At 37.4% G+C, this 26,522-nt stretch overlaps 1 protein-coding gene across 1 annotated transcript; it reads right to left on the reverse strand.

Annotated features, from left to right (window-relative positions):
- Window positions 1-1,019: 1,019 nt before the first annotated feature.
- Window positions 1,020-26,365, reverse strand: LOC128607611 (protein disulfide isomerase Creld1). Its single transcript, XM_053624604.1, has 11 exons — window positions 26,171-26,365; window positions 23,183-23,305; window positions 22,662-22,744; window positions 13,247-13,357; window positions 11,653-11,744; window positions 9,556-9,735; window positions 9,344-9,439; window positions 5,003-5,086; window positions 4,769-4,864; window positions 4,406-4,546; window positions 1,020-2,811 (listed from the first exon to the last, which is right to left on the reverse strand). The coding sequence occupies exons 2-11, from the start codon at window positions 23,297-23,299 to the stop codon at window positions 2,591-2,593; spliced, it is 1,221 nt and encodes a 406-aa protein (XP_053480579.1). The 5' UTR covers window positions 23,300-23,305; window positions 26,171-26,365; the 3' UTR covers window positions 1,020-2,590.
- Between the last annotated feature and the right edge of the window lie 157 nt (window positions 26,366-26,522).

Consider the following 26,522-nt stretch of genomic DNA (forward strand, 5'->3'; position numbering starts at 1 on the left):
AAGTAAGTCTGGAATTACTAACGACTCGTTTCAGCTGTTCAGAGTCGCTTCCTTCTTTTGGGAGTCAATAACTCCGTTTGTCATGCGCTTTGCAGACTTTTTACGTTCGCAAGCAGCTCTAACACACTACATGAAAGGTAATATTTGAAAAACCATAATAGGTGTGCTTTAACTAGCTTACATATGAGTAGGTGCAACCTTACTGAAGGTAAGGAAAATAAACTGAATATTTAAAACAATGCCATTCATTTTTGTCGATCTGTGCAATAAAATGATTGTTGGTCTGTTTGAGATATTATAGCAGCTATATTTCATTGTAACTCACAGTGAATACTAGAGATGCACCGATGTATCGGCCAATAATCGGTATCGGCCATCAACCAATTACATCAGGGTCGATTATATCCTGTCAATCAAAAGAGGGCGGGAAAACAGATTCCATGCTGTGTGTAAAGATGATGTCTCTTGTGTGGAATAACATTGAATTGGGTGACAGTGACGACAAAACTGCAGTTTGTAAGCTCTGCACTGCTAAAATTTTACACCGCATGCTGTTTTCAACGTGCCTGTTAACGAATGAGCGCTTTGACACCAGACGCTGCAGCAGTGAAGCAGGAGTTTCAGCGTCGAGTTTAATTTATTTATTTTTTGCTGTGCTGCTTGCACTGAATTAAATCGCCAGTACACTGTTGAAAGATTTAAATGAAGATGAGTTGACAAAAAAAGTATATATTGTACAGAAAAATATATTTGTACAGTAGTGTATTTTATATCCAGTTAATGATAATATATAAAAAAGTTGATATTATACATCACCAGTTTGATGACAGTGATAAAGTAGAAATGCTTTTGTTTGTGGGGAGTGAATGTAAGACTAACAGGAGGTGTTTTAGAATTCAGTCCATTAATTCTGTTATGAATTATTAATATTCAATAAGTTAAGAAATCTTACTTTAATCTTCAGAATTGAGTTCATGTGTTAATGTTAATTTGAGTAATGTGTTTTCTGTTTGTGAGACCAGTTACTGTGAAACAACTTGTTAAAATGGAGAGAATAAAAGTTTTTATTTGCATTTCATTCAGAATTGTGGAATTAATTATTATTAATTTAAAGAAGGCATAAAAGGCAGAACTATTGGTCATCGGCCGATATCACGCTGAATAATCGGATATCGGTATCGCCTGAGAAATTTAGCATCGGTGCATCTCTAGTGAATACCCAAAAATAGTTTTTAAAAAAATAAAATAAAAACAATTGTACGGACAAATAAGAACAAATGATCGCTAGTAATTTGGTTCGTTGTTATTTGGTGTGGTTTAGAGTTCACTGTAAGTTAATGCACTGTGAGATCTCTCACAACCATGGGCACACTTGAAATATATGTGCTAAAATAACTTTTTTTAAAAAAAAAAGCAGCACAAATGGATTACTTTGAAGTGCTATTCATGTGCCAAATTCACAGAGGTGTAGGTCTAATATTTAAGCAAGGCTCGCTGGATTTTGAATTCAAAATCCCCGGAAATTATACAAATAAATCAATCAATCAACTTGAAGCATAACGCACATCATAAAATGGTGGTCTACTTACAAATTCAAATAAAGACATTTAAATAAATTCAGACACAAAAGCAAATGAAGACAATCTAATAACCTTTTGTAAAAATACATAATTGTTCTATCAGGAAAAATGACACCTATAAGGAATTGTAATAAATAAATAAATTAATAAATAACATTTATCATTCTTACTCTTGCTGCTCAATAAAATAAATAAAATAAAAAACAAGTGAACTTATTCAACGAAAAATTACATCATAAGTTAAAGACGTTTCAAAGCACAGAGTATAAATATTCTTCCTAGGTCAAGTGTTCATGCATTTTATAAAATGTGTGTAGGATGGAGTGGGGGGAAAAAATAAACTTCAAACATACATACATACATACATACATTCTGTCTTATCTTCTTCAAAAGAACATTTCTACCCATATTTTTTGCTCTGTCTAAATTAGGGGCGGGATGATGTTTTGTTTTGTTTTTTTAGCCATACCAATTACAAATGGACAGTTTATAACGATCATTCACAGGGTTTTGCCCATTATGCTTAAATGAAATCACAGAGCTTAAAATTTGCACGCTTTTTCATATCATTCCATCCATAATCTAAACTGAGCAAACAAAGTATCAGAGTAAAAACCAAAACGAAAACAGGAGAAAGATTCAGCTTTATGTTATACGGCTGTCCTTTCTTCTGAGACACACATACAGTAAATATATTCTATTACGTGCCAAGCTTTAGTAGTGCGGTCCCTTTCTGTATCACGTGTAGTAAAAACCTGTCTATGTAAAGTCTCTTATAGTAGAGCAGCAGAGAAATTGTACTGTGCATATAAAAGAGCGTAGTACAACATCATAGCATAGTCTGAACGCTAAGTTTCCCAGCTCTTGACGCAGCAACATCCTCCTTTCCCCTGACTCGTTACCGTTCAACCTCCCAGCCCCCCCCATGTCTTCAAGTTTAGGTCGCCTAGTAGGCTTGTGTACCATTCACCGATCCATCCTCGCTTTCTAGTTCCTGAGATTCTGATTGGTTAACGTCCTTTGAGGATGCCGTCCAGCATGCGGTCGCCTTTCTCCGAGAGCCAGTAGCCAGCCATGGCAGCCACGCCCCCAATAAAGATGGCAGTGAAGACCATGTCTCCTTTAGCAGCTAGTGTGGCTAGCGCGCAGATCACCACGCCGAAAAACATCTGCTGAAGGACGAGCACCTCGTCATCCGTCATGTCGTCAAATAAGCCTTTATCTGGATCGGCTGAAGAGAGACGTGAAATGCCGATGTTAGAAAAGCGAATATGAAAAGTCTCCACACCGGTTAAAATTAAAAAGTAAACCAAGATAAATCATGTCAGGTCTTTTATTCCCCACCTTTAATGTGATATAGCAACTAACAAAATGCAAGTGAAAAACATGTAGCATGGAACACCAGCGTGCCACAGTGACATTACTAGACCAGGACGTCCCACCAAAATTGATGAAAGGCCAATAAGATAAGAAACTTAAGGAGGATGCCAAGATACCCACTACAACTTTAAAGGAGCTGCAGGAATATCTGTGTTACAAGTGACAACAATCTCTCATATTGTTCATATGTTCCACACTGGGCTATGGGGTAGGGAGGCTAGGCTAAAGCACTTTCCCAAGAAAAATAAATAAATCATCCAAACCTGCCTAAAATCACCCCAAACCTTGAGGCAAATGTGTTATGGTATGATGAGACCAAAGTAGAACTTATTGAGCATAATTCTAAAAGATATGTTTGGCTAAAAACAAGGCTAAGGAACACCATAGCCACAGTGAAGCATGGTGGTGGCAGCATCAAGCTATAGGGCTGCTTCTCTTCAGCTGGGACTGGGGTTAGTTTCAAGTTAATCTGGCACAAAACCTTCAGGCCTCTGTTAGACAGCTGAATTTCACCCTCTAGCATGATAACAACCCTAAGCACAAAACCAAATCAATAAAGGAATGGTTTCAAATAAGAATAAGAATTTTGGAAAGCCCCAGTCAGAGTCCAGCTCTAAATCCTATCGTATATACCCGTGGAATGACTTGAAAAGGGCTGTGCACAGAAGATCCCCTCACAATTTCTTAGATCTGGAGAGTTTTTGCAAGGAAAAGTGAAATCAAATTGCCAAATCAATATCAGTTGATAGACTCTTACTTAAAAAGCGTGAGTGCTGTATTGCAAGCTAAAGGTTGCAAGCTAAAACTTAAAAATTGTGCCGATTCACACAGAGCTGATAACAGATGAACTGTGCGAGTGAGCAGGTGTACAGGTGTTCCTATTAAGGGGTCGGTGAGTGTGCATATGGCCTTCATGGACATTATTGCCCCCAATTCTATATTACAGAATGGAAACCTAATATACTTCCATACTGCAAACCAAATTCAGTCCCTCCAGGATTGTGCGATCGCAGAAATGAACACAAAATCAAGGAAACTCTGTAATATTCGGAGGAGTTTGCAATTTTTCAAAATTACTGCAGATTTAAGCCAAGACACATCATGTGACCTCATCATAACATGCATTCAGTCAAAGCCCCCTTCGATTCATGTGCGCCGAACATGAGTACAACTAATAGGTCTCACATACCAACAAACATCAATGCGAAAGACGGTGCAAAACAATTTCGTACAATTGCAATTTCGCCAATTCAAGTAGTTTTCTGAAAATAAATAAACAAATAAATAAATAAATTTTGCAAGTTGCATCACAAGTTTTGAAAAAAAGCCGCAGCAAAATCAAGCAGTTTTAGCCGCAACAATCACAAAAAAAAAAAATCCTCGAAATCCAGATTGGACGGACTGAAAATTCTTGAAGTGAAAATTTTTTTTTTTTATTAACTCACAGGGTGGCAGGTTCTCCACGCAGATGCTGTCTCTGCGTATAAAGCCCTCTGCGCACTCACAGCGGAATGAACCCTCCTCATTAATACATGCTTCGTTCAGTCCAGGACACGCTATTGCTTTCTCCTTACACTCATTCACATCTAAAAAAATAAATAAATAAAATTAAAATTAAAATTAAACAATTAAAAAAGAGAGAGAAACAAATGGGACATAATGTTTGGCCTAAAGGACTACGACTACTATTACTACTATTACTACTACTACTAATAATAATAATAATAATAATAATAATAAAAATAGCAATAATTAGAGCTTTAATACTGATGACGAGATCAAATTAACAGTGGAACTAGGAGACATACCGAGACACTTAGCTCCAGTGAGTCTGTAACCTCGAGAGCATTTCTTACAGCGAGCAGGACCACTGCCCATGCATCCTACACACGCCTGATCACAACCTACACACAGTGGAGAGAACAAGGAATATGCTATGTGTACGTGCTACAGCTAAACTTTTACATAAATGACAGAAACTAGTCTAAAATTTCTGAAATACATTTTATTGCACACATTCTATCCACAACACCCCCCCGTACCTCTGCATTCGTACGAGCCATCAGTGTTGAAACAGTAAGTGTTGGACGAGCAGCGAGCCAACTCGGTGCCGCACTCATCCACATCTGCCAAACAAAACTGAGTGTTAGACTCACTTAGATCACAAATCACAAATCCTATTTTCCACACATTCACCTCAGCACCAGTGTTCGTTCTCCCATGGAGACAATTTAAACGCCTTTATACCACAGCGTAGGTGAATTCTCGAACCGGAAAGCTTGGATTCATTTTTAACTCCTCATTCTAATATGTTATCGTTATCAGCTCTATAGTAACGGCTCTTTCACAGGGACTGGTATGGGGGACCAGCCATAAAAAAGTGTGGTGTATAATCATCGATAGGGTGAAATCTTCTATTAGGTCACGTTCATGTAACATGTGACATTTATGGAAGGAGTCTCCAGTATCAGCGCAACAGTTAGTAGGGTTTTCCTCTATGGGAAAGTCCAGTTTCTCCGTAACATGACAAGCTGGGTTATTTTTTATTTATTATTAACATCATGACTAGAAAAAAAGAATGGAAGAGCTTGTGAGGAAATAGTTTCTAGTTTATACAGTTTGTCTTGTAGACATAAGATTAAATGTAACAATAAATGATTGAAATAATGTGTTGTTTATTAATAAATTACAAATTTGTAATCGTTGTCAAATCGCCGTGGTATAAGAGAAATAACCCTCTTCAGTAATAATCCACGTTGGCATGGTAGCAGTAATTTAGCTTTGTGTTAGGTTGCATCACATAACCCTGACATGGATTGTTTTAATATAAAAGCACAGCCCGTCGTGTGTTGTTCCTTATGTAGCACGCTGATATCATGAACACTATTAAAAGAAGGATTTTGGTTTATGGCTAATTAGACCAGTCATGATAATTACGTTATTGACTTATCGTACGATATACGGACATGACCTCGATCATTTTTGCTGACCTCGATATTGGCCGTCGTGTTTATTTACATAAGAATGAATGAACTTCGAATATTCGTCAAATTTAAGATAAAAATGCACATTATTGCACGTTTTAATTTAAATCGCCGCTAATGCATTCGGATTTAAGATATATAGCAAAACACTCGCACCGATTTTAATTAAAACATACTGCTGAAAAATGACACCCAAGATATTAACGGTGCACTAACAATGCTTTTTGAAGAAGAAATATCTAGAAATAGTTCTAGCCTTTCAAATAATCCAGTCATGGTCAATAATGTTAGGGATTGAGCCGCTTAAGCTGTGTGAGCTGAAACTGAACAGTGAATGAACAGCTGTAAACTGAAGCGCTTTACTAGCGGCTTAATTAACTCACCCGAACACATCCTATACACATATGAGATTAATCAGACATTTATACAACATAGGTAGAATGGTAAATCACGCTGTGAATACGATCTTTCCCTAATAACGCACTAAAACACGGACAATGTTAAACGGATAACTAAAGCATAAAGAATTCCCAATATGTGTTCTCATTGTAATGTTATTTCAGGAGATCAGGTCTTCACACCAAGGGCAGTTTTCACATGCTTCTTTTTATACATTGAATGAATATTTGAATATTTTCTCATCAACTAAAACGCTGCTGACTAACATTCAATACCATTTTAGTCTGAGTAAAATCGACTAAAATTAATAAATATGACATGATGAAATATTGACTAAATTTAAAGGATATTTTTTCATCAGAAGACAAAAACTTTTTTTTGGACTTTCCCATTCCAATGTCTGAATATTCTTAAGAATGAAAAGTTCATTGCTCTTTGAAAGGGTGTACCTGCATGATTATGCTATTACATTATCATTATATCAGTGGCATAAAATTGTCTTAAATAACAATATAATATCGTGTATCGCAATTATTTCTGTTCAGTTATTATATCGTCCAAGAAAAGTTATCGTCACAGGCTAGAGGCTGATACATGCTGATGTTGTTGAAACACTGTTGTCTACACATCGCTGATGAAGCATATTACATTAAATGACAATTAAAGACAGCACAAGCTGACACCAAATAAGAGTTTGTATGTGTGAATGAGGATGTTCCTCTGAGCTTCACAGTGTTCATTTTCTTGTTTCATTTCCGATGGTGGTCTTGTTCAATTCCTTATGCGAATAATTCAAGAAATTTCATTTTAAAGAGCAAAAATATTTATATATATATATATATATATATATATATATATATATATATATATATATATATATATATATATATATATATATATATATATATATACACACACACGCACACACACACACACACACACACACACACATATAGTGAAAAATCAGAGAGAACTTCATTTCCCGCTTTAGTAAACTACTGAAAGCCAAGTACAACCCTCTTAACAGGCCACTTGTTTATTTTTTTCCATCTTCCCTAATCAAACAAGTTAATACTTGCGCTGTCATTGCAGTGTTATACCGAATCATAGGTTTATCATAGCGATATTTTTTTTTCATATTGTTCCTCATGTAATGTGTATAAGCATCATCATCATCGCTAAGGTTTACAACTGTCTAGGTTTTGTTTTGTATCATTTAGCTGGCTTTTCCTCAAAGCAGACTGCACATGTAATTCAAAATGACATTTTAAGAAATTTGCTTCCTTGAAGCGACACGGCAAATTTGCCTAATGAACAGAAAAATATTGATTTGGGGAAAACTCTTACGGTAATGCTGTAATTTGCAGGAAATTAAAAAAAAAAAAAAAAAAGAACATTTCATTAACAAAAGGTTAATAATAATATTTTATTAATTACATTTGATTCAATGTTTTGTTATTAATGAAATAAAATGTTTTTTATACATTTTATTTTTTTATTAATAAAATTTAAATTGTTCAAACAATTATTCATTTTTGAATATGCTTACAACAACCTTTAGATCCTTGAGCTTAGTTTACAAATCAGTGACCCTGATCTATTTTAATTGAGTGTGTACATTACAAGATGATACTTAAATTTATGGCTTCGTCTTTTCGTTCTTCTTGATAAGAGAGGTGTACTTGTAGAAAGGGGTCTACTTTGGTAAAAACCCTTCACAGCTACTGTGCAGCAGGATAACAGCCTTTCCGTAATCTGTGACTGTTGAATGAGAAAGCAATTCTGCTGCCAAAATAAATATTCTCACCCATATAATGCCAAGTCTGGAATTAGCCTGGAGACACATGCTGCAGTGTGACAATTACTGAAAGATTAGTTTGTTTTTCCATGAGCTGTCAGTTCGGTAGAATGTTCATGATTTTTCAGTGTATGGAATTTCTTCATTTTTATTTACTGCCATTAATGTGGTCATTTAAACATGCTAGACTAATTAAACTTAAAATAATAGAAATCCTAAAATAAGCTGTATAAAATGTATACGTGCAGTACCTCTCGTCCTTTAACTGTAATGAGGAGGAACGGGACTAATTAATTAAAGATAGTGTAGTTAATTCACTCTTTTTTTTTTAGGCCTGATTTTCTAATGCACCGGTGACACGGAATTGCTGTATTCAATACAATATTTTTTGGTAACTCCGACCAAATGAGATGGGTAGTAATGCACTACATTTACTTTGGGGAAAAAAATTTACTTTTAAGGAGTAGGTTTAACTGGCCATACTCTTACTCAAGTTCATTTTTAATCACAGAAATGTACTTTTTGTACAGGTTGTGTGTTATTGTACCCGTCAGAGGACTGCGATATGCTGCTTCATCTTGAACCCAGGTTTCATATCATATAAACAGAACTTTCAAGGAGAGGAGTGACTTCCAGTTCTCCATGTAGTCGGAGATTCGTTTTCCCTTCATTTGAATCGGATCGGAAGTAACTGGTAACTTGCTACTTGAGTAGTCTTCTCATTGGATACTTTATTACTCTTACTCAGGTCATTATTTTTATGAGTAGATTTGCTTGTACTTGAGTAAAACTTTTGGCTACTCTACCCACCTCTGGTGTGGATTAACACGTCAGGGATTTCTGCTGGTTAATACTGAAGCTAATAGGAGAGGGACGATGTACTAGTATAACAATAAAAAATAAACAAATATTTTGCGTTGCGATAACCTGGACATTCTTCTCTTCAAACATCCAACATTCTCCAAAATGTTTCAAACTACTGAAGGTCAAAACCATTTCTTTTTATATCGAGTTTTTTAGTTAACCAGTATTTCCCAACCCAGTCCCTCAGAGGGTCCTGTCCCAGCTTCTGCCATACCTGAACTGAGTAATCCCTGGCAACTTTGTGTTGGGAGCTGAGAAAAAGGACAAATGGTGCTCTTTCCTATGAAATGCAACCCATTTTTAATTTAAATAACTTACAAAACTTTTTAAAAACTCACCCACACACTTGTTGTCATGAAGGATCCAGCCCGGCTTGCAGTCCAGACACTTGTAGTCTTGCGGACCAGTGCACTTTTTACAGGAGTGATAGCAGGCTACAAGTATGTGCACACACACACAGTTCTTGTAACACAAATCACAGTTCTTGTAATACAGTTCCAAGTTTCATTTAGCAAAATAAAGTCAAATAAAACATGTTGCTGATGGTCACCTGAGCAGGGTGGCTGCGAGTGATTGGAATTCTTTTCTCTGTAATATCCATCTGCGCAGTCCTGACACAGAGGGCCCGAATAGCCAGGGTCGCACACACACTCTCCATCTCCCAGGCGCGTTCCCTCTCCCTCACAGCGTCCAAGACCTCCACAGACACCGCCGGGACCTGATGGGCATTCTGACAAATATATGGCTTGTGAATATTTGAAAGTGATAAGCAAGGAATAGCAGGGGGTGGGGTGGGGTGCGTTGCGGTACAGTGCACTGTTTTCGTACAACGGCAAGGTCTGGAATGTGTTATTCCTCTTACACCATAGCGATGTGGCAATTTTTAAAAATTATTTCAGGCAGTGGTGGCTCCAATCTACCACAGTTGGGCCCTTGAACAAGTCCCTTAACTCTCTCTGCTCCAGGGGCGCCATATCATGGCTGACCCTGTGCTCAGACCCAAACTTCCGAACAAGCTGGGGTAGGCAAAAGAAAAGAATTTCACTGTGCTGTAATGTATGCGTGACAAGAAAAAGGCTTCTTCTTCTTCTGTTAACGAATGACACGCATTTTAACGGTTTACAGTTAGAGTTAATGTTGTGGAACATCCACAAGACAAGTTAGTTCCTGCTCTCTGTTACACTTATATCCACAACAGTGAGACTGTTTATTCTCTCTCAAAAAATATAAATAATAATAATAATAATAATAATAATAATAATAACAGCTTGTCATTTCATCTAGAAGCTGGAATGTGTAAACTCGTCTGTGGAAGTGTAAGACTTTCCTGTGCTGATAAACTTTGGAAAGCACCGTAACTGCTACAAAGCACTTAGACTACTTCCAGAATTGTTAACTAAATGTTTCCTTGGGAAAAAAAAAGAAAAGAAAAAAGTCACTACATCAATGACTATAGGTTTTTTTAAATTATTCTTAGATCATATGGAACATCTGCTGTACAAGTCCCTGAGTATGAGCTGTTACTATAGAAACAATAACGTATTAGAACGAGCACATTAATATTAACCTATCGTTTACGTTAGAGCCTGAACTGCTTCCTGAACCGTGCCGTTATACGAAAATAATAGACACCTTCTGACCAATCAAATTCCAGCATTCAACTGCGCTGTTTTATAAACTGATATAAAGTCTGATATAAAATCTTAAAATCCCAGTTGATTTTTTTAGTACAAGAATACTTTGACATATTTTAAGGTATACCTGGACTATTATTATACTGAGTCAATTAGTATAATCCTATCTGTGTCATCGTCTAAAATAAGAACAAACACTTCCTCTTGTATTACTGAAGAATGACGTAATGTTGAGTGAGTAATAATTCTACAAAACTGCATTCATTTTCCTAACAGAACATGACTGTACAAATCTCCCAAGTAAACCCATTTGAGAGAACTGTACTTAAGACAGCAAAAAAAGTTACAAAAAAAAAAAAAACAAAAACAAATAGTAAAAGTACTTATTAAATATCATGTGGCTGCAAAACAAACTGTATGCTGTCCATCACATCTTGTCTAGTAACTGATGACTTTTAAAGATACTGATCAGTGATACTGGTTTTGTCTATTTTGGCCAAACTCCAAAAAAAATAAATAAATAAATAAAAAACCTCCGGGTGCACGTCCTGCAACCCACATCCCTCATGTTTTATTCTGTTTCCATATCCCTGATTAAGTTAATATTTCTAACTAATCCACGTGAAACAGGAAACACTGCATGTTACAAATAAAAACAGCTGTTATTTATTTTAGTCATTATGTTCCCACACATATAGAATGGGTGTAAAATAGGGCATTGACAAGGAAATTCCCTGATACAGTATAATTAGACAACACAGTTTTTCAACAGAAAAAACTGTTAAGTTTCACTTAAGCATCTACTTCTGGGAGATTTGTGTTCCTTGTTCCGTTTTAATCATGCTGTTTGTTACGTGGTTATTAGTGGCTGGTTACGTGGAAGGAAAGAAATATTCCCAAATCAGATTTTGAACACATCCTACCCATCATTAATGTCTATTTAAAGACATTTCATTCCAGACTGAATTCCAAATGAAATATTACTCAGGGTGTGTTATGTACGATGTGTTTACCAGCACATTCTGGTCCGAAGCGACCTGCTGGGCAGCAAAGTCGGAGCTCTTCGATACACAACCACTCGAACAAGTCAGGTGCTTCCTGCTGTCTGAGAAATTAAGTTAACATATTATTAACTAATATACAAATCGGTTTATTCATCAATATCTACTAGGCTTATAAGCAGAGTGTTTACAATTACGACATAATGCTTGCACACTCATTCAGTACGTTTACATGGACAACAATATTCCAATATTAACCCGATTAAGACAATACTCTAGTTAAGAAACTACAATGTAAACAGCCATTACTAAGACCTTAATCCGACTAAAGTCATACTCGACGTAAACACAAATCGAATTAAAACATGTGGAGTACTCCTATTTTAGTCGCATTATCGAAGTGCATTATAGACCTTAATCACACTATTAACGTCATGTAGGAATTGTCACCGCATTTTGAGACAGGACACGTTCACACATGGCAGCGCCCAACCATACGACGGTAAAAAAGAGAGCATGGGTGCGTCCGAAACCGCGTACTTACCTACTATACGTGTATTTCGGCTACTATATAGTAGGTAAGTACGCGGTTTCGGACACAGCCCACGGCTTCAAACAGTCGTCTATTTGCACGTATAGCATGACAATAATTAACTGCACTTGAAGCTTTCGTAAAATTAACAATGAAACACCCAAAACTGTATACGGTCCCATAACGAAGACGAACTGTATGTTGATACATGATACGTATTTTTTTTTGTAGCGAACAGCAATCATTAGATTCATAATTCTAAATGTCTGTTATTTTTTCTTATTTGTTATAAAAAGGAAATAAAATCTAAGTATTATTTTGGTAAATTTAGCCAGTTCCACATACTGTCTATAACTGGATGTCAAGGATTGGCACCAATTACATGTTAGTCATCGCTGATATTCAATTACATTATCCTACTATTCCATCCTCTTCTTATTGTGGTTATTATTGTGTCCTGTGTGTCAAGTGTTTAAATGTTTTTTTTAAAAAAAGGGGGTTATGCTTTACTTTAGCTATAGGGAACTTTAGGTATATGTCATTGTGTCATGTGCCACAGAATGTCAAGATCGTTACAAGGCTAAGGGGTTGCTTTATAGACAAATGTAGAACAACTATAGAAAAATTATACCATGAACTGATATTAAAAATTGTCACTGCATATCATTAACCTACGGTGCATTAAAGAACAGTATTTTGGGGCAACTGATGGTAATATGATGTGACATTATAGACGTTATATGATCACTAAGTAGAGCAAAAGTGAACATGCCACATATGCTGTCAGAACTTGAAACATTAGGACAAATATCATGGCACTTATCGAAATTTTGTGATCACGACTATCTACGACAGCATATAACATCAGGCATGACGGCGTATCACGTGGTTATTTCTGGGTCAAGTGCTTCAGCTCTGACTGTTTAAAACAAGATACATATTTACTCTGGGTATGTGTAGATGCATTCACACTAAAGTTTTAAGCAAACTCCCAAATCCTTATGCAAATATTACAAATATACAGATACACAGCATATCCACACCTCTGTTACATATATACAGACTGGTGCTTACCTGTGGAACCACCATGTCTCAACCTGGTCCTCTATCTGTTCCAACAGTTTGTTACATTCAAAGTCAGTTTTCTCACATGCTGTTTCTACGATCTCCAGCAGGCGTGTTTCGCTGTAAACACACACACACACACACACACACACACACAGTTGGAGGGTGAGCCAAAGGACTATCTGGGACACAAAAAGTGCTGTTCTTCTATTACTAATTACTGATAAAGCAACAGTTTTTAAAGAGAGAATGAAATTGTGCCCTGTTAATCATCCAGGGCTGAACCCAGATTCTCCTCAATCAAAAACTTTTTAAAACGTACTTCTAAATAAACTGTTTCCATGCATTTTTTTTCTTGCATGTGAGGGCTAATCGCTTAAAAAAAATGTAGAATTGGAGAAAAACTTGGATTTATAGTAAAACTTGCCTCAGGATCACTGTTTGCAGGACTACCAGATCGATAAAATATAAAACTTTTGGGCTCTCTAACATGAGACTAGGCTAGTTTGGTGTCGCTAGCTAATCGGACGCACAACTAAGCTATCAGTGTATGGGTTTAGCTGCTACAGTGCCATGCAGAGTACATTCTATTTCCTTATGCTCTGCTCATATCATGTTCACGTAAACTGGAACTCATATAAACCTTGTTTTCCTACTCAGCATGACAGGATGTGACTGTTGCAGTTTCAACACCTTCACTGGTAAAAACAATCAGCGTATATCCATTTTCCCCTCACACTAACTGCCTGTAAGCTAGTGTTTGGCAGAATTGATATCAGTGAGCCAATAAAACACAAGTATTTCCATGTATTTTCCTGTATACCTGTCTGATTGGTCTCATCCCTGTTCACTGAAGATACAAATTTACAACACTGCCGTCTTCCTTTACTGATGTTCAGTTACGTAGTCACAAACCGCTCCAAGTGGAGAATTATTCGGGGCTAAAGAAAAAATCTTCAGGGCTACAGCCCCGAATGCCCAGGCCTGGTTACGCCCCTGTCCTCTACCAATTATTCCATCACAACTGCTGGAGGAAAAAAAAATATGCAGTGATGTGTTCAATTATATACTCATCATGAAATTTCCCACATGAAATCTACCACAATATTTGTACATGTCCATAATCATGTGTAAGATAATAAACGTTTATTTTAGCACATTTGAGAATTTGGCCATTAGATGAAACATTAAAAAATAGTACTTGACCAATGCATGGCAGCGGGGGAGTGGTTGAGCATCAGTTGTGGACAGAGAGGAGGTGGGCTGAACCGGCAGGTAACGTGTGAAAATTCTCAACAGTGTCTTATTACGTGTGTTTCTTTGTGCTTTCAGTAACGGTCATAATCAGAGAGTTCAGCATAGCTGGCAGAGCGTGCAACACAAACACTCTGAACGTGAACAGGCAACGGCGCCGTTTCTATTGGTTTATATCTTGTGGTTGAGTGAAAATAAACGCGAGCGCAAAGCTCTGCTGAAATTCTGTCTTCCTCCACACTCATACACACAGAGTTCTACATATTACTCATCTGATTTCTTCTGTTTTTACGTCATACTAAATAGTTTTAGATCTTCAAATGAAATGCAACATAAAACAATCTGAAAAACTAATTGCCCTCTTAAACTTAAAATCTGGTTGTGCCACCTTTAGCAGCAATAACTGCAACCAAACACTTCTGATAACTAGAGATCAGTCTTTCACAGCAATGTGGTGGAATTTTGGCCCACTCTTCTTCGCAGAACTGTTTTAGTTCAGCCACACTGGAGGGTTTTTGAGCATGAACTGCCCATACAAGGTCCTGTCAAAGCATCTCAATTGATTCAAGTTAGGACTTTGACTTGTCCACTAAAAAACTTTAATTTAGCTTTTTTTGAGCCATTCAGAGGGGGACTTAGTCCTATGCTTTGGATCATTGTCTTGCTGCATAATCCATTTGCGCTTGAGTTTCAACTTGCGTACTGAGGACCAGACATTCTCCTTTAGGATTTTCTGGTAGAGAGCAGAATTCATATTTCCCACAAATACTGCAAGTTGCCCAGGTCCTGAAGCAGCAAAGCATCCCCACACCGTCACACTTCCACCACCAGGCTTGACCGTAGGTATGATGTTCTTTTTGTGGAATTAGGTGTTTGGTTTACGCCAGATGTAACGGGACCCCTGTCTTCCAAACAGTTCCACTTTCGACTCATCAGTCCACAGAACATTCTCCCAAAAGGTTTGAGGATCATCAAGGTGTGTTTTGGCAAAATTCAGACTTATTCAGCCTTAATGTTCTTCTGGGTTAGTAGTGGTTTTCACCTCGCCACACTTCCATGGATGATCCCTGATTTGAGCATGATTGCTGTGGAATTTCTTTCAATTTTGGCACAGTGTGTTACTGGATAAGAACTTTTAACCAACTTCATGCTGTTGAAAAAGTTCTATTTAAGTGTTGATTTGATTGAACAGGGTTTGCAGTAATCAGGCCTGGTTGCGTCTAGTCCAACTGAACCCCATTATGAATACAGTTTCATAGATTTGGAGAATCAGCAACTACGGGACAGACATTTTCACACAGGCCCAGTTGGTATCGGATAACTTTTGCTTCAATAAATAATTTTAAAACTGTATTTTGTGTTTACTTAGGTTGCCTTTGTTTTATCTTAGATTTTGTTTTAATTTCTGAAACAATTTTAGTATGAGATGTACACAAAAACAGAAGAAATCAAGTACTTTTTCACAGCATTGTATATTGAACTTATGTACAGACATATTGAAATGAAAATGTACTTAATATAAAATCTGGAAACAACAAGCCGTGATTTAATCTTAACAATTTATATCCGTTATCTAATCATAAAAGCTGTATGGGAATTACTACAAAAATTTCTACAATACCAACAAAAAGATTTTACACAGTTTCATTTCATGTGATCCAACTGCATTTGTCAAATAAATAATATGTGAGAAATTGGCTGTTTGTCAAGTTTAAACACGTTCAGTAGTAAATCTTAACTGCAGTATAATTGATTTAAGAGCTGTCAAATACTCTGCCACTTCAATACAAGAGAGTCTCTACTGTAAACAGACCTGTTGGAGTTAGATTACACTATACAGCCACTTACTGGTGTCTTTCAATCAACAAGAAATTTTAGCACAAAAGAAAACAGCCTGACTGCAGGATTTAGACATCTTTTGTCGCTTTGTCTTTTTTTTAGGCAAAAAAAGTTCATTATTTATCCAACTGACAAAAAATTATTATTTTTTTTTGTTTGGTTCAGATTTTGCACAATCACCAAAGCCTTGTAATTAATTACAGTTGAATTAGTTAACGTTCAAGCAGAGAACCATATAGCTCACACTGGCGTCATATTTACAGGAAACCTTTCTATGAACTTAAAACTTACGTAACCCGCTATCACTCAGTCAAACATTGCCATCAGGACAGATTAATATCTCAGAGAACAAAATTTGAATGCCAACTGGAAAAACTCCAAGCTTTGATAACATCTAAGACTCTCAAACTTCCAATCCTAAAATCATTTAGTCAAGACGCTTGAAAGCAATAAAAATGTGAGGTTTCACTATTCTCTTCTCTTCAAATTTAAATTTGAACATGAAGTTTTGATGTTAATAACTGTAGCTATGGCATGGATTTTTTTTTTTTTTAAATGAAGCATAAACAAGTGCTACAAGCCTCTTTGTTAATCTTTATTAATTCATTTTGAATTAACTAAAAAAAAAAAAAGGCAAAATAACATTACAAAATAAGGAATTTGATTAGAATTTTTTTTAAATAAAGACTCAAGATCCTTGTGAAGAGATTTGTGGATTTAAATGGATCTTTCTCTTATGCACTGATCTATACCATTTTGTAGTGTAAATAGTGAGTAGTGTGTTCACACTGAAAATTCCAACAAGATGACGTGCACTTCAATACCCGGATGTTGCACTTAATCAACCGAAAAAAAACAAAGCATGGAACACTGCGCACTGCATGCACTAAACAGTCACAGCTTTGCTTACATAGGGGAAGTGGGTAGGGGCTACCAGGCGCTGATGGTGGCACAAATTGGCTCAGAATTTTAAAAAAGAGGACGCGAAAACTTCAATAAATGAGATTCTTCATTTTACAGTTTATGTTATCTTGATATGGTGAGATTCATTTTTGTGTGTTTGACGTCATTTACCATCATCTGGGAAGCGGCTTAGGTTTCCGGTTAGTATTCCATTTGAGACGATGCTACCCTGCTAAAATTCATGCACTACATGGTAGAGTACATAGTGCATAGTACATCATTTGGGACACAGCTTAGGTCTTAATCAAATCTGTTCTAATTCACATAGATGTTCATCATCATCAATCGTAACAAGCCGAAATTAAACAGGCTAAACTTACACTGCCTCAGTAAACTATGAAATTGTTTCACATGGTTTACTAATGCATCAAAAGATGAATGGAGGAATAATATGAGGTTATAACGTCAAGCTTTACTATATTTCACTCAACAAGCAGGAGCTTTCAGGTGCTTTTAGTTTTAATCCGTGTTCATCAATTAAGACTTATCGTACGATTTTTGGACACGACCTTAATCATTTTTGCTGACATTGCTCATTGTGTTTACATGTGTGTTCGTTTACATAAGAATGAATTTCACCAACATTTTAGCCATTCACGCTGCTTCTGCCCTCTCATCTGCTCTAGGCCTGTCAAATTAAACCTCGAAAATTCGTCGAATTTAAGCTAAAAATGCACATTCAAATGCAAGAAACTGCGCATTCGAATTTAAGATGTGTAGTAAAGACTAGCACTGATTTTAATTCAAATATACTGTTGGAAAAAATGACAAAATATTAACAATGCACGAACAATGTTTTTAGAAGAAGAAAAATCTGGAAAGAATAGTTCTAGTTTTTCAAATAATTCAGTTATTGTCAATAATTTCAGGGATTAAGCTGCTTGAGCTGTGTGAGCTGAAGCTGAACAGTGAATGAACAGCTGTAAACTGAAGCGCTTTATTAGCGGCTTAATTAACTCACCCGAACGCATCCTATACACATACGAGATTAATCAGACATTTACACAACATAAACATATTACAACTTGCTCCTGCACAAAATGACACGAATCCACAAGTGAACTTGAATATAAGTAAGGCGCTAGGTAGAATGGTAAGTCACGTTGTGAATACGCTCTTTACCCAACAACGCACTAAAACACGGACAATGAACTAAAGCATAAACAATTCACAATATTATATTACAGTAGTATTCTCATTGTAATGTTATTTCAGGAGATCAGGTTTTCACAACAAGGGCAGTTTTCACATGTTTTTGTTGATGTATTTTAAGTTAATATATAAAACGTGTGAATATTTTATTTAATTTTTGCATTTTCTCATCAAATAAATTAGACTAAAATGAATAACTATGACGAGGAAATATTGACTAAATTTAAAGGATATTTTTCATCAGTATACAAAAACTATTTTTTTGACCTTCCAATTCCAATGTCTGAATATTCTTAAGAATTCATTGCTCATTGAACGGGTGCACCTGCATTATTATGCAATTATATTAATCATTATATCAGTGGCATAAAATTGTCTTAAAATGCAGTAATATAATTACAATAATATCGTTTAGCACAATTATTTCTGGGATAATATATCGTCCAACAAAAGTATTTAGCATAAAACACCTAGCATCAATGTGCTGTTATGGAAGGCATGTCCACTTTTCATATGAAAGGTTATACTACGTGTTTACTGTTTTGAGTGAAACTATCAATGTATTAGCTACTGCTTTTTAGACGTCTCTCGTTGCCACTATCATTCAAAGTTCTTTCTGTGAAATCAAGAGAGCATGGCTTTGTCGTTTTGTCGGTTATGTTCACATAAACTCGTCAATCTGACAGCTCCGCTCAGCCTACTGATCTACTGGTTTTACACCCCCCTGGCTCTTAATGTATCGTGTTGCCTTCTTGAGCATCAATGAATGTTTGCACCTTTTGTAATAGTTGTATACGAATCCCTCAGTTGTCCTCAGTGTGAAAAGATGGAGCTGAAAATCATATAGCCGCCGTTGGAAAGGGGTCAAATATGCAAATAATGTGCAGGACCTGGAGGATTTTTTTGAAGAACAGTGAGCAGTTTAACTGCTCAGGACAGACAAGGGACTCATGAATAACTATCACAAAACATAAAAACAGTCGCTGACCATCCAGGTAACGACACACAGTATTACGAATCGAGCATATGTAAACTTTTCAAGAGGTTTTTTTGTGTAAATTAAGTTAATATTGTGTCTTGTGGACTAGATGTAAACATCTATTATCTGAAATAGCTTATTCAGGGCAGCACTAAATAAAAAACAAAATCCTATTTATATTTTTCCCCCCAATTATTAATATTTTGCAGATTCCGCAAGGCGTATGTAAACTTATGACCTCAACTATATAGAAAGGCAAAGTTGCTCCAAAGCACAAAAGAGAAAAAAAAAATCTTTTTCCCACACATTTCAGCAGGCCATACGTTGCCAAATATGCAACTGTGGATCTTCTATTTCTAACATCCTATACTAGACAATATTCCCTGAAAAGTCATTTCAAAAGTAATGACTTATGGAACTTTGTAACTTATAAACAGCGCCATGCCCTCTTTTTAAAGCCTCTATATCTCAGAAGCTAATGCAGATACAAGCCTGAAATTCTGCACACTGTTTATTGGGAATATTTACATTATTTCCAGAAAGTATGAAGCAAATCTGAGCTGGTCAGCCAGGTGAGGTCGAGGTGCATTTACTCAGTTATATAATAGGATATAAGAACAAGATCAGGAAATCTGCTCAACACTCAACCATAGTAACGTAGCTACTTAAACATTTTTTTTTGCCAAACTATTATGAAGAAGGAGCTAATTCAACAGACTAGATGTAAAGCACCCAAAACCCAAAAGAAGAAGACCTCACATCAGTTTTGTTTGTTCTCAAGCCGCAGAAAATGATGAAATTACTAAGCCAATTTTGTCCTTAGTGATCTGCTAGCTGTGATCATTTACAAAATCATTCAGCTAAAAACATGCCATAAGTCAGTGGGACAGTTAATAAACAGTATATTTGTTTATGTTTCCCGTTATTGCTGTCTTGGAGTATCAGAGCATACAAACTTTTGATGATAACTTTGTAGATTATGTTTTTAAATAAAGTTCACAGGGAACAGAAAGTGTGGCTTTGTTATTTCAATGGATTTCTGTGGGGTTTTTGCTTCACTCATGTGCATGAGTGAACAGAAATAGACCTGAATCAAAAATGACGTGCCTCTAACATGACGCTAAGTTCACCGCCGTGGATTGAAATGTTTTCTGAAATGGAATTGAATGAGGTCTTGATGTGATGCATGATACGACATGCAAGGCTTGACGTGATATATGCAGCGTGCATTGTTTTTTTCTGAACTTGAGATCGTTCGCACAGAATGGCATATGACTGATCCTTCGTGAACGCTCATTTCAAAACCCAGAGGTAGTGCTGGGGATCTCTGGTCGATCTGAAAAGGCTGGCGTAGGGTTCACTTCACATGACCTTGGAGCTACCAAACCGATTTGTCAACGGTGACTGTTGTTACCTACGTTTTTACATTTACATTTATTCATTTAGCAGACACTATTATCCAAAGCAACTTATAAATGAGAAAGGTTTAAAAACAAGTGTTGATGTCTACGTGCATCATTGTCAATCAGTTTGTTTGTTTTTTAAATTGTGAAAAATAATGTGTCGAAACATGTTAGCATTTCTTTCTTAGAACCTGCTGTAACTATGTCAGTCAGCCACAGAACTGTGAGAAATGATGCGTTTGTTTCTTGAAGGGGGAAAAATACATTTGTACTAATTCACTCAATACAATATACTGTCCTCTATACACTCACCGACTACTTTATTAGGAACACTTGTCCACCTGCTCACTCATAATTATCCATCAGGCTTGGGGAGTAACAGAATACATGTAACGGCGTTATGTAATCAGGATACAAAAAACTGCTAAGTGTAATCCGTTACAGTTACGTCAAAAAACAAAGTAATCGGATTATATGTACATTCTGTAAAAAATGGGAATACTATCAGGAATAAATTAATCTTTTGACATAACACATTATGTTACATGAACAACCTCCTGGTGCATGCGCAAATACATTTTGTGCATAGTTAATTTAGTAGAAATGAACACAAATTCATCCATCCATCCATCCATCTTCAACCGCTTACTCCTTTTCAGGGTCACGGGGAACCTGGAGCCTATCCTAGTGAGCATTGGGCACAAGGCGGGGTACACCCTGGACAGGGTGCCAGTCCATCGCAGGGCACAATCGCATACACACTCACACACCCATTCATACACTACGGACATTTTGGACACGCCAATCAGCCTACCATGCATGGCTGTGGACTGGGGGAGGAAACTGGAGTACCCAGAGGAAACCCCCACAGCACGGGGAGAACATGCAAACTCCGCACACACGAACGTGCTAACCACCAAGCCACCATGTGCCCCGTGAACACAAATTGTTCTCTGAAATGCTTTTGTTAGGGTGATCATAAGTCCTCTTTTTCAGACCTTAAACAAGCATCCGGCCGGGATTCATAAATCTGAGAAAATATACTTCATTCAGCTTTAGTTTCGTTATGATGTGTTTGCGGTCTAATACTGCAGCATAAGTGCGCATGTTTGCATTGCTTTAACCCCCCCTGTAATTCCCTCCTTCTCGCACATCAATTGGTCGATTATAAAAGTCTTGCAGTGACTATTGGCCAAATTCCTGCCTCTCAACCATTACCCTAATCTCAGCGAATGCGCGAAGGTGAAGCGATGTTATGTACAGCGTCAAACAGTTGCTTGATAATAACAGCAAATGTCAGCTGTCCCGAGTCGAAACAATATCCATGGCCATATAAGGTCATTTCATGTTATCACATTGCTTTGTATTAACCTTCATGGCCATTCAAATTTGTAAATGATGGCAGAAGGTACACTCCTGGCATCTGATATCGTATTTTATTCCATGGACATTAAAAAAATGTCAAACCTGGGCAGAGTAAAACCAATTTATATATATATATATATATATATATATATATATATATATATATATATACACATACACACACACACACAGACACACACACACACTAATAGTGTATCTTTTTAAGTGTATTAAAGTCTGCATTCATAGGAACACTGCTTTGAACTCTATTAAATGACTGCACGTATGCGTATGTGCATTATATCCAGCTTCGGCACCTTGGGTATCAGTATTGCACAAGCGCAACGTTAAAGAATGTGCACATGAAACTCTAACAACCGTGTTATGTCTAACAAATGGCAGTTACGTTGGATTCTTGTCAAACAGGAGCCGTTCATCCTCAGGAAGTGCAAATGTTTCACCCCCTCACCTGCGGGCGTATTTTGCCAGCTTCTCCTCTTCCCAAGCCGTGTTCCCACCACCAAAGTTTTTATTGGCCGTTCGCTCCAGGCCCTGGAACAAATCGACATTTTTATACGACTATCGTAAAACACGTATTTAACACCAACCTTGTAGGAGAACTCTGAACATACAAATTGGTACACCGAAACCCTGCAGCAACACTATAGGAACCAAAAAAAGCCTAAAACCATTCTGACATAAAGCAATAACAAAATGAATATTACACTTTCAGCTTATTCCACACCTATTTCAAAGGACACAACACTTGATTTTAGGTTAACAAACATAAGAAATACTGGATCATTTTCCTCAATAAATAAATGACCAAGTATAATATTTTTGTTTCATTTGTTTAATTGGGTTCTCTTTATCTACTTTCAGGACTTGTGTGAAAATCTGATGAAGTTTTAGGTCATATTTATGCGAATATATAGAGAATTCTAAAGGGTTCACAAACTTTCAAGCACCACTTTAGAGACACAGACACACCTTGATGAAGTTCTCTGTGAGTTTGCGGCAGCTCTGGCAGGGTCCAGCCTGCACGGTCAGCATAGAGAGGTCAAAGGTAAACACCAGAATGAGGAACAGAGGCGACGAGGAGTACATGATGTCCTAAACAGAAATAAAATTTATTGATTTATTAATATGTGATATATTTGGAATTTCAGTGCAAATGCATAGAATATACAGCACATACACAGCTAGTGGAGAGAGAAGGAGCATGGCATTTTTCACAAACAGTAGGGTCCTAAAGTCTGAGTCCAATAACAGGCTAACTCATGCTTCCTGTGAGACACGTTAAGTCAACCAACTGCATCTTGTCGAACTGCTGTTCATGCTGTGTCACAGGGCAGCATAACACACTCAGAGGAAAGCGCTGTCCACCCTGTTCTGTATACCCGAGCTCACAGGCACCCACAATTGGCTAGGGTCACCCTGATTGACAGGAGAGAGAAAGTATGCCATCCGTCCCAGCCAAAGAATACAGGCAATCTATGAATTTGCCGTGCATACACTGATCAACCAAAATGTTTAAAACCACCTGTCTAATACTGTGCAGGTCCCCCTTGTGCCACCAAAACAGCTCTGACCCATAGAGGCATGGACTAGACAAGACCTCTGAAGGTGTGCTGTGGTATCTGGCACCAAGACGTTAGCAGCAGATCCTTTAAGTCCTGTAAGTTGTGAGGTGGGGCCTCCATGAATTGGACTTGTTTGTCCAGAGCATCCCACAGATGCTCGATCGGATTGAGATCTGGGGAATTTGGAGGCCACCTTGAACTCTTTGTCATGTTCCTCAAACTATTCCTGAATAATTTTTGCAGTGTGTCAGGGTGCATTATCCTTCTGAAAGAGGCCACTGCTATTAGGGAATACCGTTGCTATGAAGGGGTGTACTTGGTCTGCTACAATGTTTTGGTAGGTGGTACGTGTCAAAGTAACATCCACATGAATGCCAATACCCAAGTTTTCCCAGAAGAACATTGCCCAGAGCATCACACTGTCTCCACTGGCTTGCCTTCTTCCCATAGTGCATCCTGGTGCCACCTCTTCCCCACGTAAACAACGCACCTGCACCCGTCCATCCATGTGATAGATAGTAAAAGAAAACATGATTCATCAGACCAGGCCACCTTCTTTCATTGCTCCATGGTCCAGTTCTGATGCTCATGTGCATCCCATTGTAGGTGCTTTCAGTGGTGGACAGGAGTCAGCATGGGCACTCTGACCAGTTGCAGCTACACAGCCCCATACACAGCACTACGTGTTCTGACACCCTTCTATCACAGCCAGCATGAACTTTTTCAGCAGTTTGTGTTAGTGTAGCTCTTCTGTGGGATGGGACCAGATGGGCTAGTTTTCAGTCCCCACGCGGATCAATGAGCCTTTGGCACCTATGACCCTGTCACCAGTTCACCACTTGTCCTTCCTTGGACCATACCCAAGGAGAATACCCAGAGTGCACTCATTAAGGAAAACGTCCTCCCTGACTTTTTAAGTTTCAACTTCTTTCATCGACATGTTGGTCTTTTTTCATTCTGGTTAACGGTTTCCTACATCCCCCTGCTTACAGTGCGATTTAACCGCTGCTTTATCTCTACCAATAGAGAGAGATGCAGCGACACATTAATCCTTTATCCTGCCTAATCTGTACACCCTGCTCAAACAGATCAGCTTCCAAAGCCTCAACTTTCAGGCTAATACAGCTGTCAACGCCATCACACTCAGCCTCTCATAATTCATTCATTAGCAGAGTAAAGGCTCTACCAAAACTGAGTACAACTGCTTCATGCAGCTGCAAAGCATTCTATAACTTCGAGTCCAATGTTCCCTGTCTTCACTATCTCCACGCTGGATTTATCACTGGTATGACACTGACCTTCGAGGTTCTCTTGTTTTTAGGAGCGAACACCAAATCCTGACTGTTATCCCTTCTGTTTGAGATTGCCGGCATGTTTTTCACCCGTTAAACACCACTGTCTGAATGCTAGTAATGTCCGCCTGTGATGTTAGTGCAGCAAACTACTACCTTCTCATAGGAATAATAAAAATACTATTACAAATATTTCAATAATAAACATAGTGTGTTTTAGGGTGGGGTATTGATTTAAATCCCAGAAAGTAGTGCTTACGGTTAATGACAAAATGTTGTACCCTACAGCCGTTGTTGTCAAAGTGGGGTCTGTGAGGCATAGACAAGGGATCTCCAATTTTTATTTCGTTTTTTACATAATCCATACCTCAACAACAACAACAAAAAATGTAGGCCTATAAATAATAATAATAAAAATTAATCAAAATTCTCTTTTAATAAAAAATAATCTCCATGAGTGGAAAGTTCATGAATAATAAAAATAAAAAAAAATTAAAAATCTATGACTCAAAAAAAAGCCAACATATTATTGCACATATTTAAAATTAATGAGCTTGAAATTTAAATAGTAAATTAATTATGTACTTTTAAATTATCCTTGTTTTGTGTTGTTTGTTTGTTACAGTTAAAGGGATAGAGGAAAGAGAATACCCATAATGCATAGCGGCACCATTTCAGACACAGGAACAGAGAGATGCTAAGTGATGATAATGATGATGATGATGATGATGTGATTTAGATTACACATGACCTAAAACAATCTATTCAATAAGCAGGTGGTATTTTGGGTGTTTTTTTGTTGAGGGGGGAGGGGGGGGGTTGGTAATCCCTTAATGATCAAAGCCCCCAAAACACATTTTTATGGCTTATACACGCTGCATATTCATACTATATCATAAAAGTGTTACAATAAAAAATATTCTAAATGTCAGCTCCTGTTCAGGCTCAGAATTATAATTTCATTTCTCCCGGAGTGAACTTGAAGAAACTGGCGGCTGAAGCCGAAATGAACCATTTAAAACCTAGTTAGCTAATAAATTAGCAGCGTGGCTAGCTTGCATGAGATGCACCCAAGCAGCATCTTCCGCTATCCATATACTTACGTTGCAGTTTTTCCTACCAGCAAATTAGAGGCTTTGGCTTCCTCTCGTCTCTCTCTCACGCACGCAAACTAAAACTGCCCGTAGATTAACCTTCGTAAAATAAAACTGAATTTCTTAGCCAATGCTAACCTCGCCCCATCTGGATTTCTAGCGCATTCTGTGTGCGCTGCAGCTGTATCATAATAGTACCGCCCACCGGCATCACGGGCCAATCACTGATCAGCGGTTTCGAGTTTAACCAATCAGCTATCGCCGTGTACAACTCTGAAAGGCGGGGCAAGAAATTCAATTGATCAAGTCGTACAATAATTCTAGTCCTTATTAAACGTCACTGACTCACCGAAAACAAAGA

Source organism: Ictalurus furcatus, chromosome 5 (assembly GCF_023375685.1).
Source record: "Ictalurus furcatus strain D&B chromosome 5, Billie_1.0, whole genome shotgun sequence".
Taxonomy (NCBI): Eukaryota; Metazoa; Chordata; class Actinopteri; order Siluriformes; family Ictaluridae; genus Ictalurus; species Ictalurus furcatus.

Excerpts from the sequence above, each read along its gene's own strand:
- LOC128607611 (XM_053624604.1), bottom strand. The coding sequence starts at position 23,299 with ATGTACTCCTCGTCGCCTCTGTTCCTCATTCTGGTGTTTACCTTTGAC. Across the intron at positions 11,745-13,246 it reads GAGACATGGTGGTTCCACAG|ACAGCAGGAAGCACCTGACT; the intron begins GTAAGCACCAGT and ends TTAATTTCTCAG. Across the intron at positions 9,440-9,555 it reads CTCGCAGCCACCCTGCTCAG|CCTGCTATCACTCCTGTAAA; the intron begins GTGACCATCAGC and ends ACATACTTGTAG.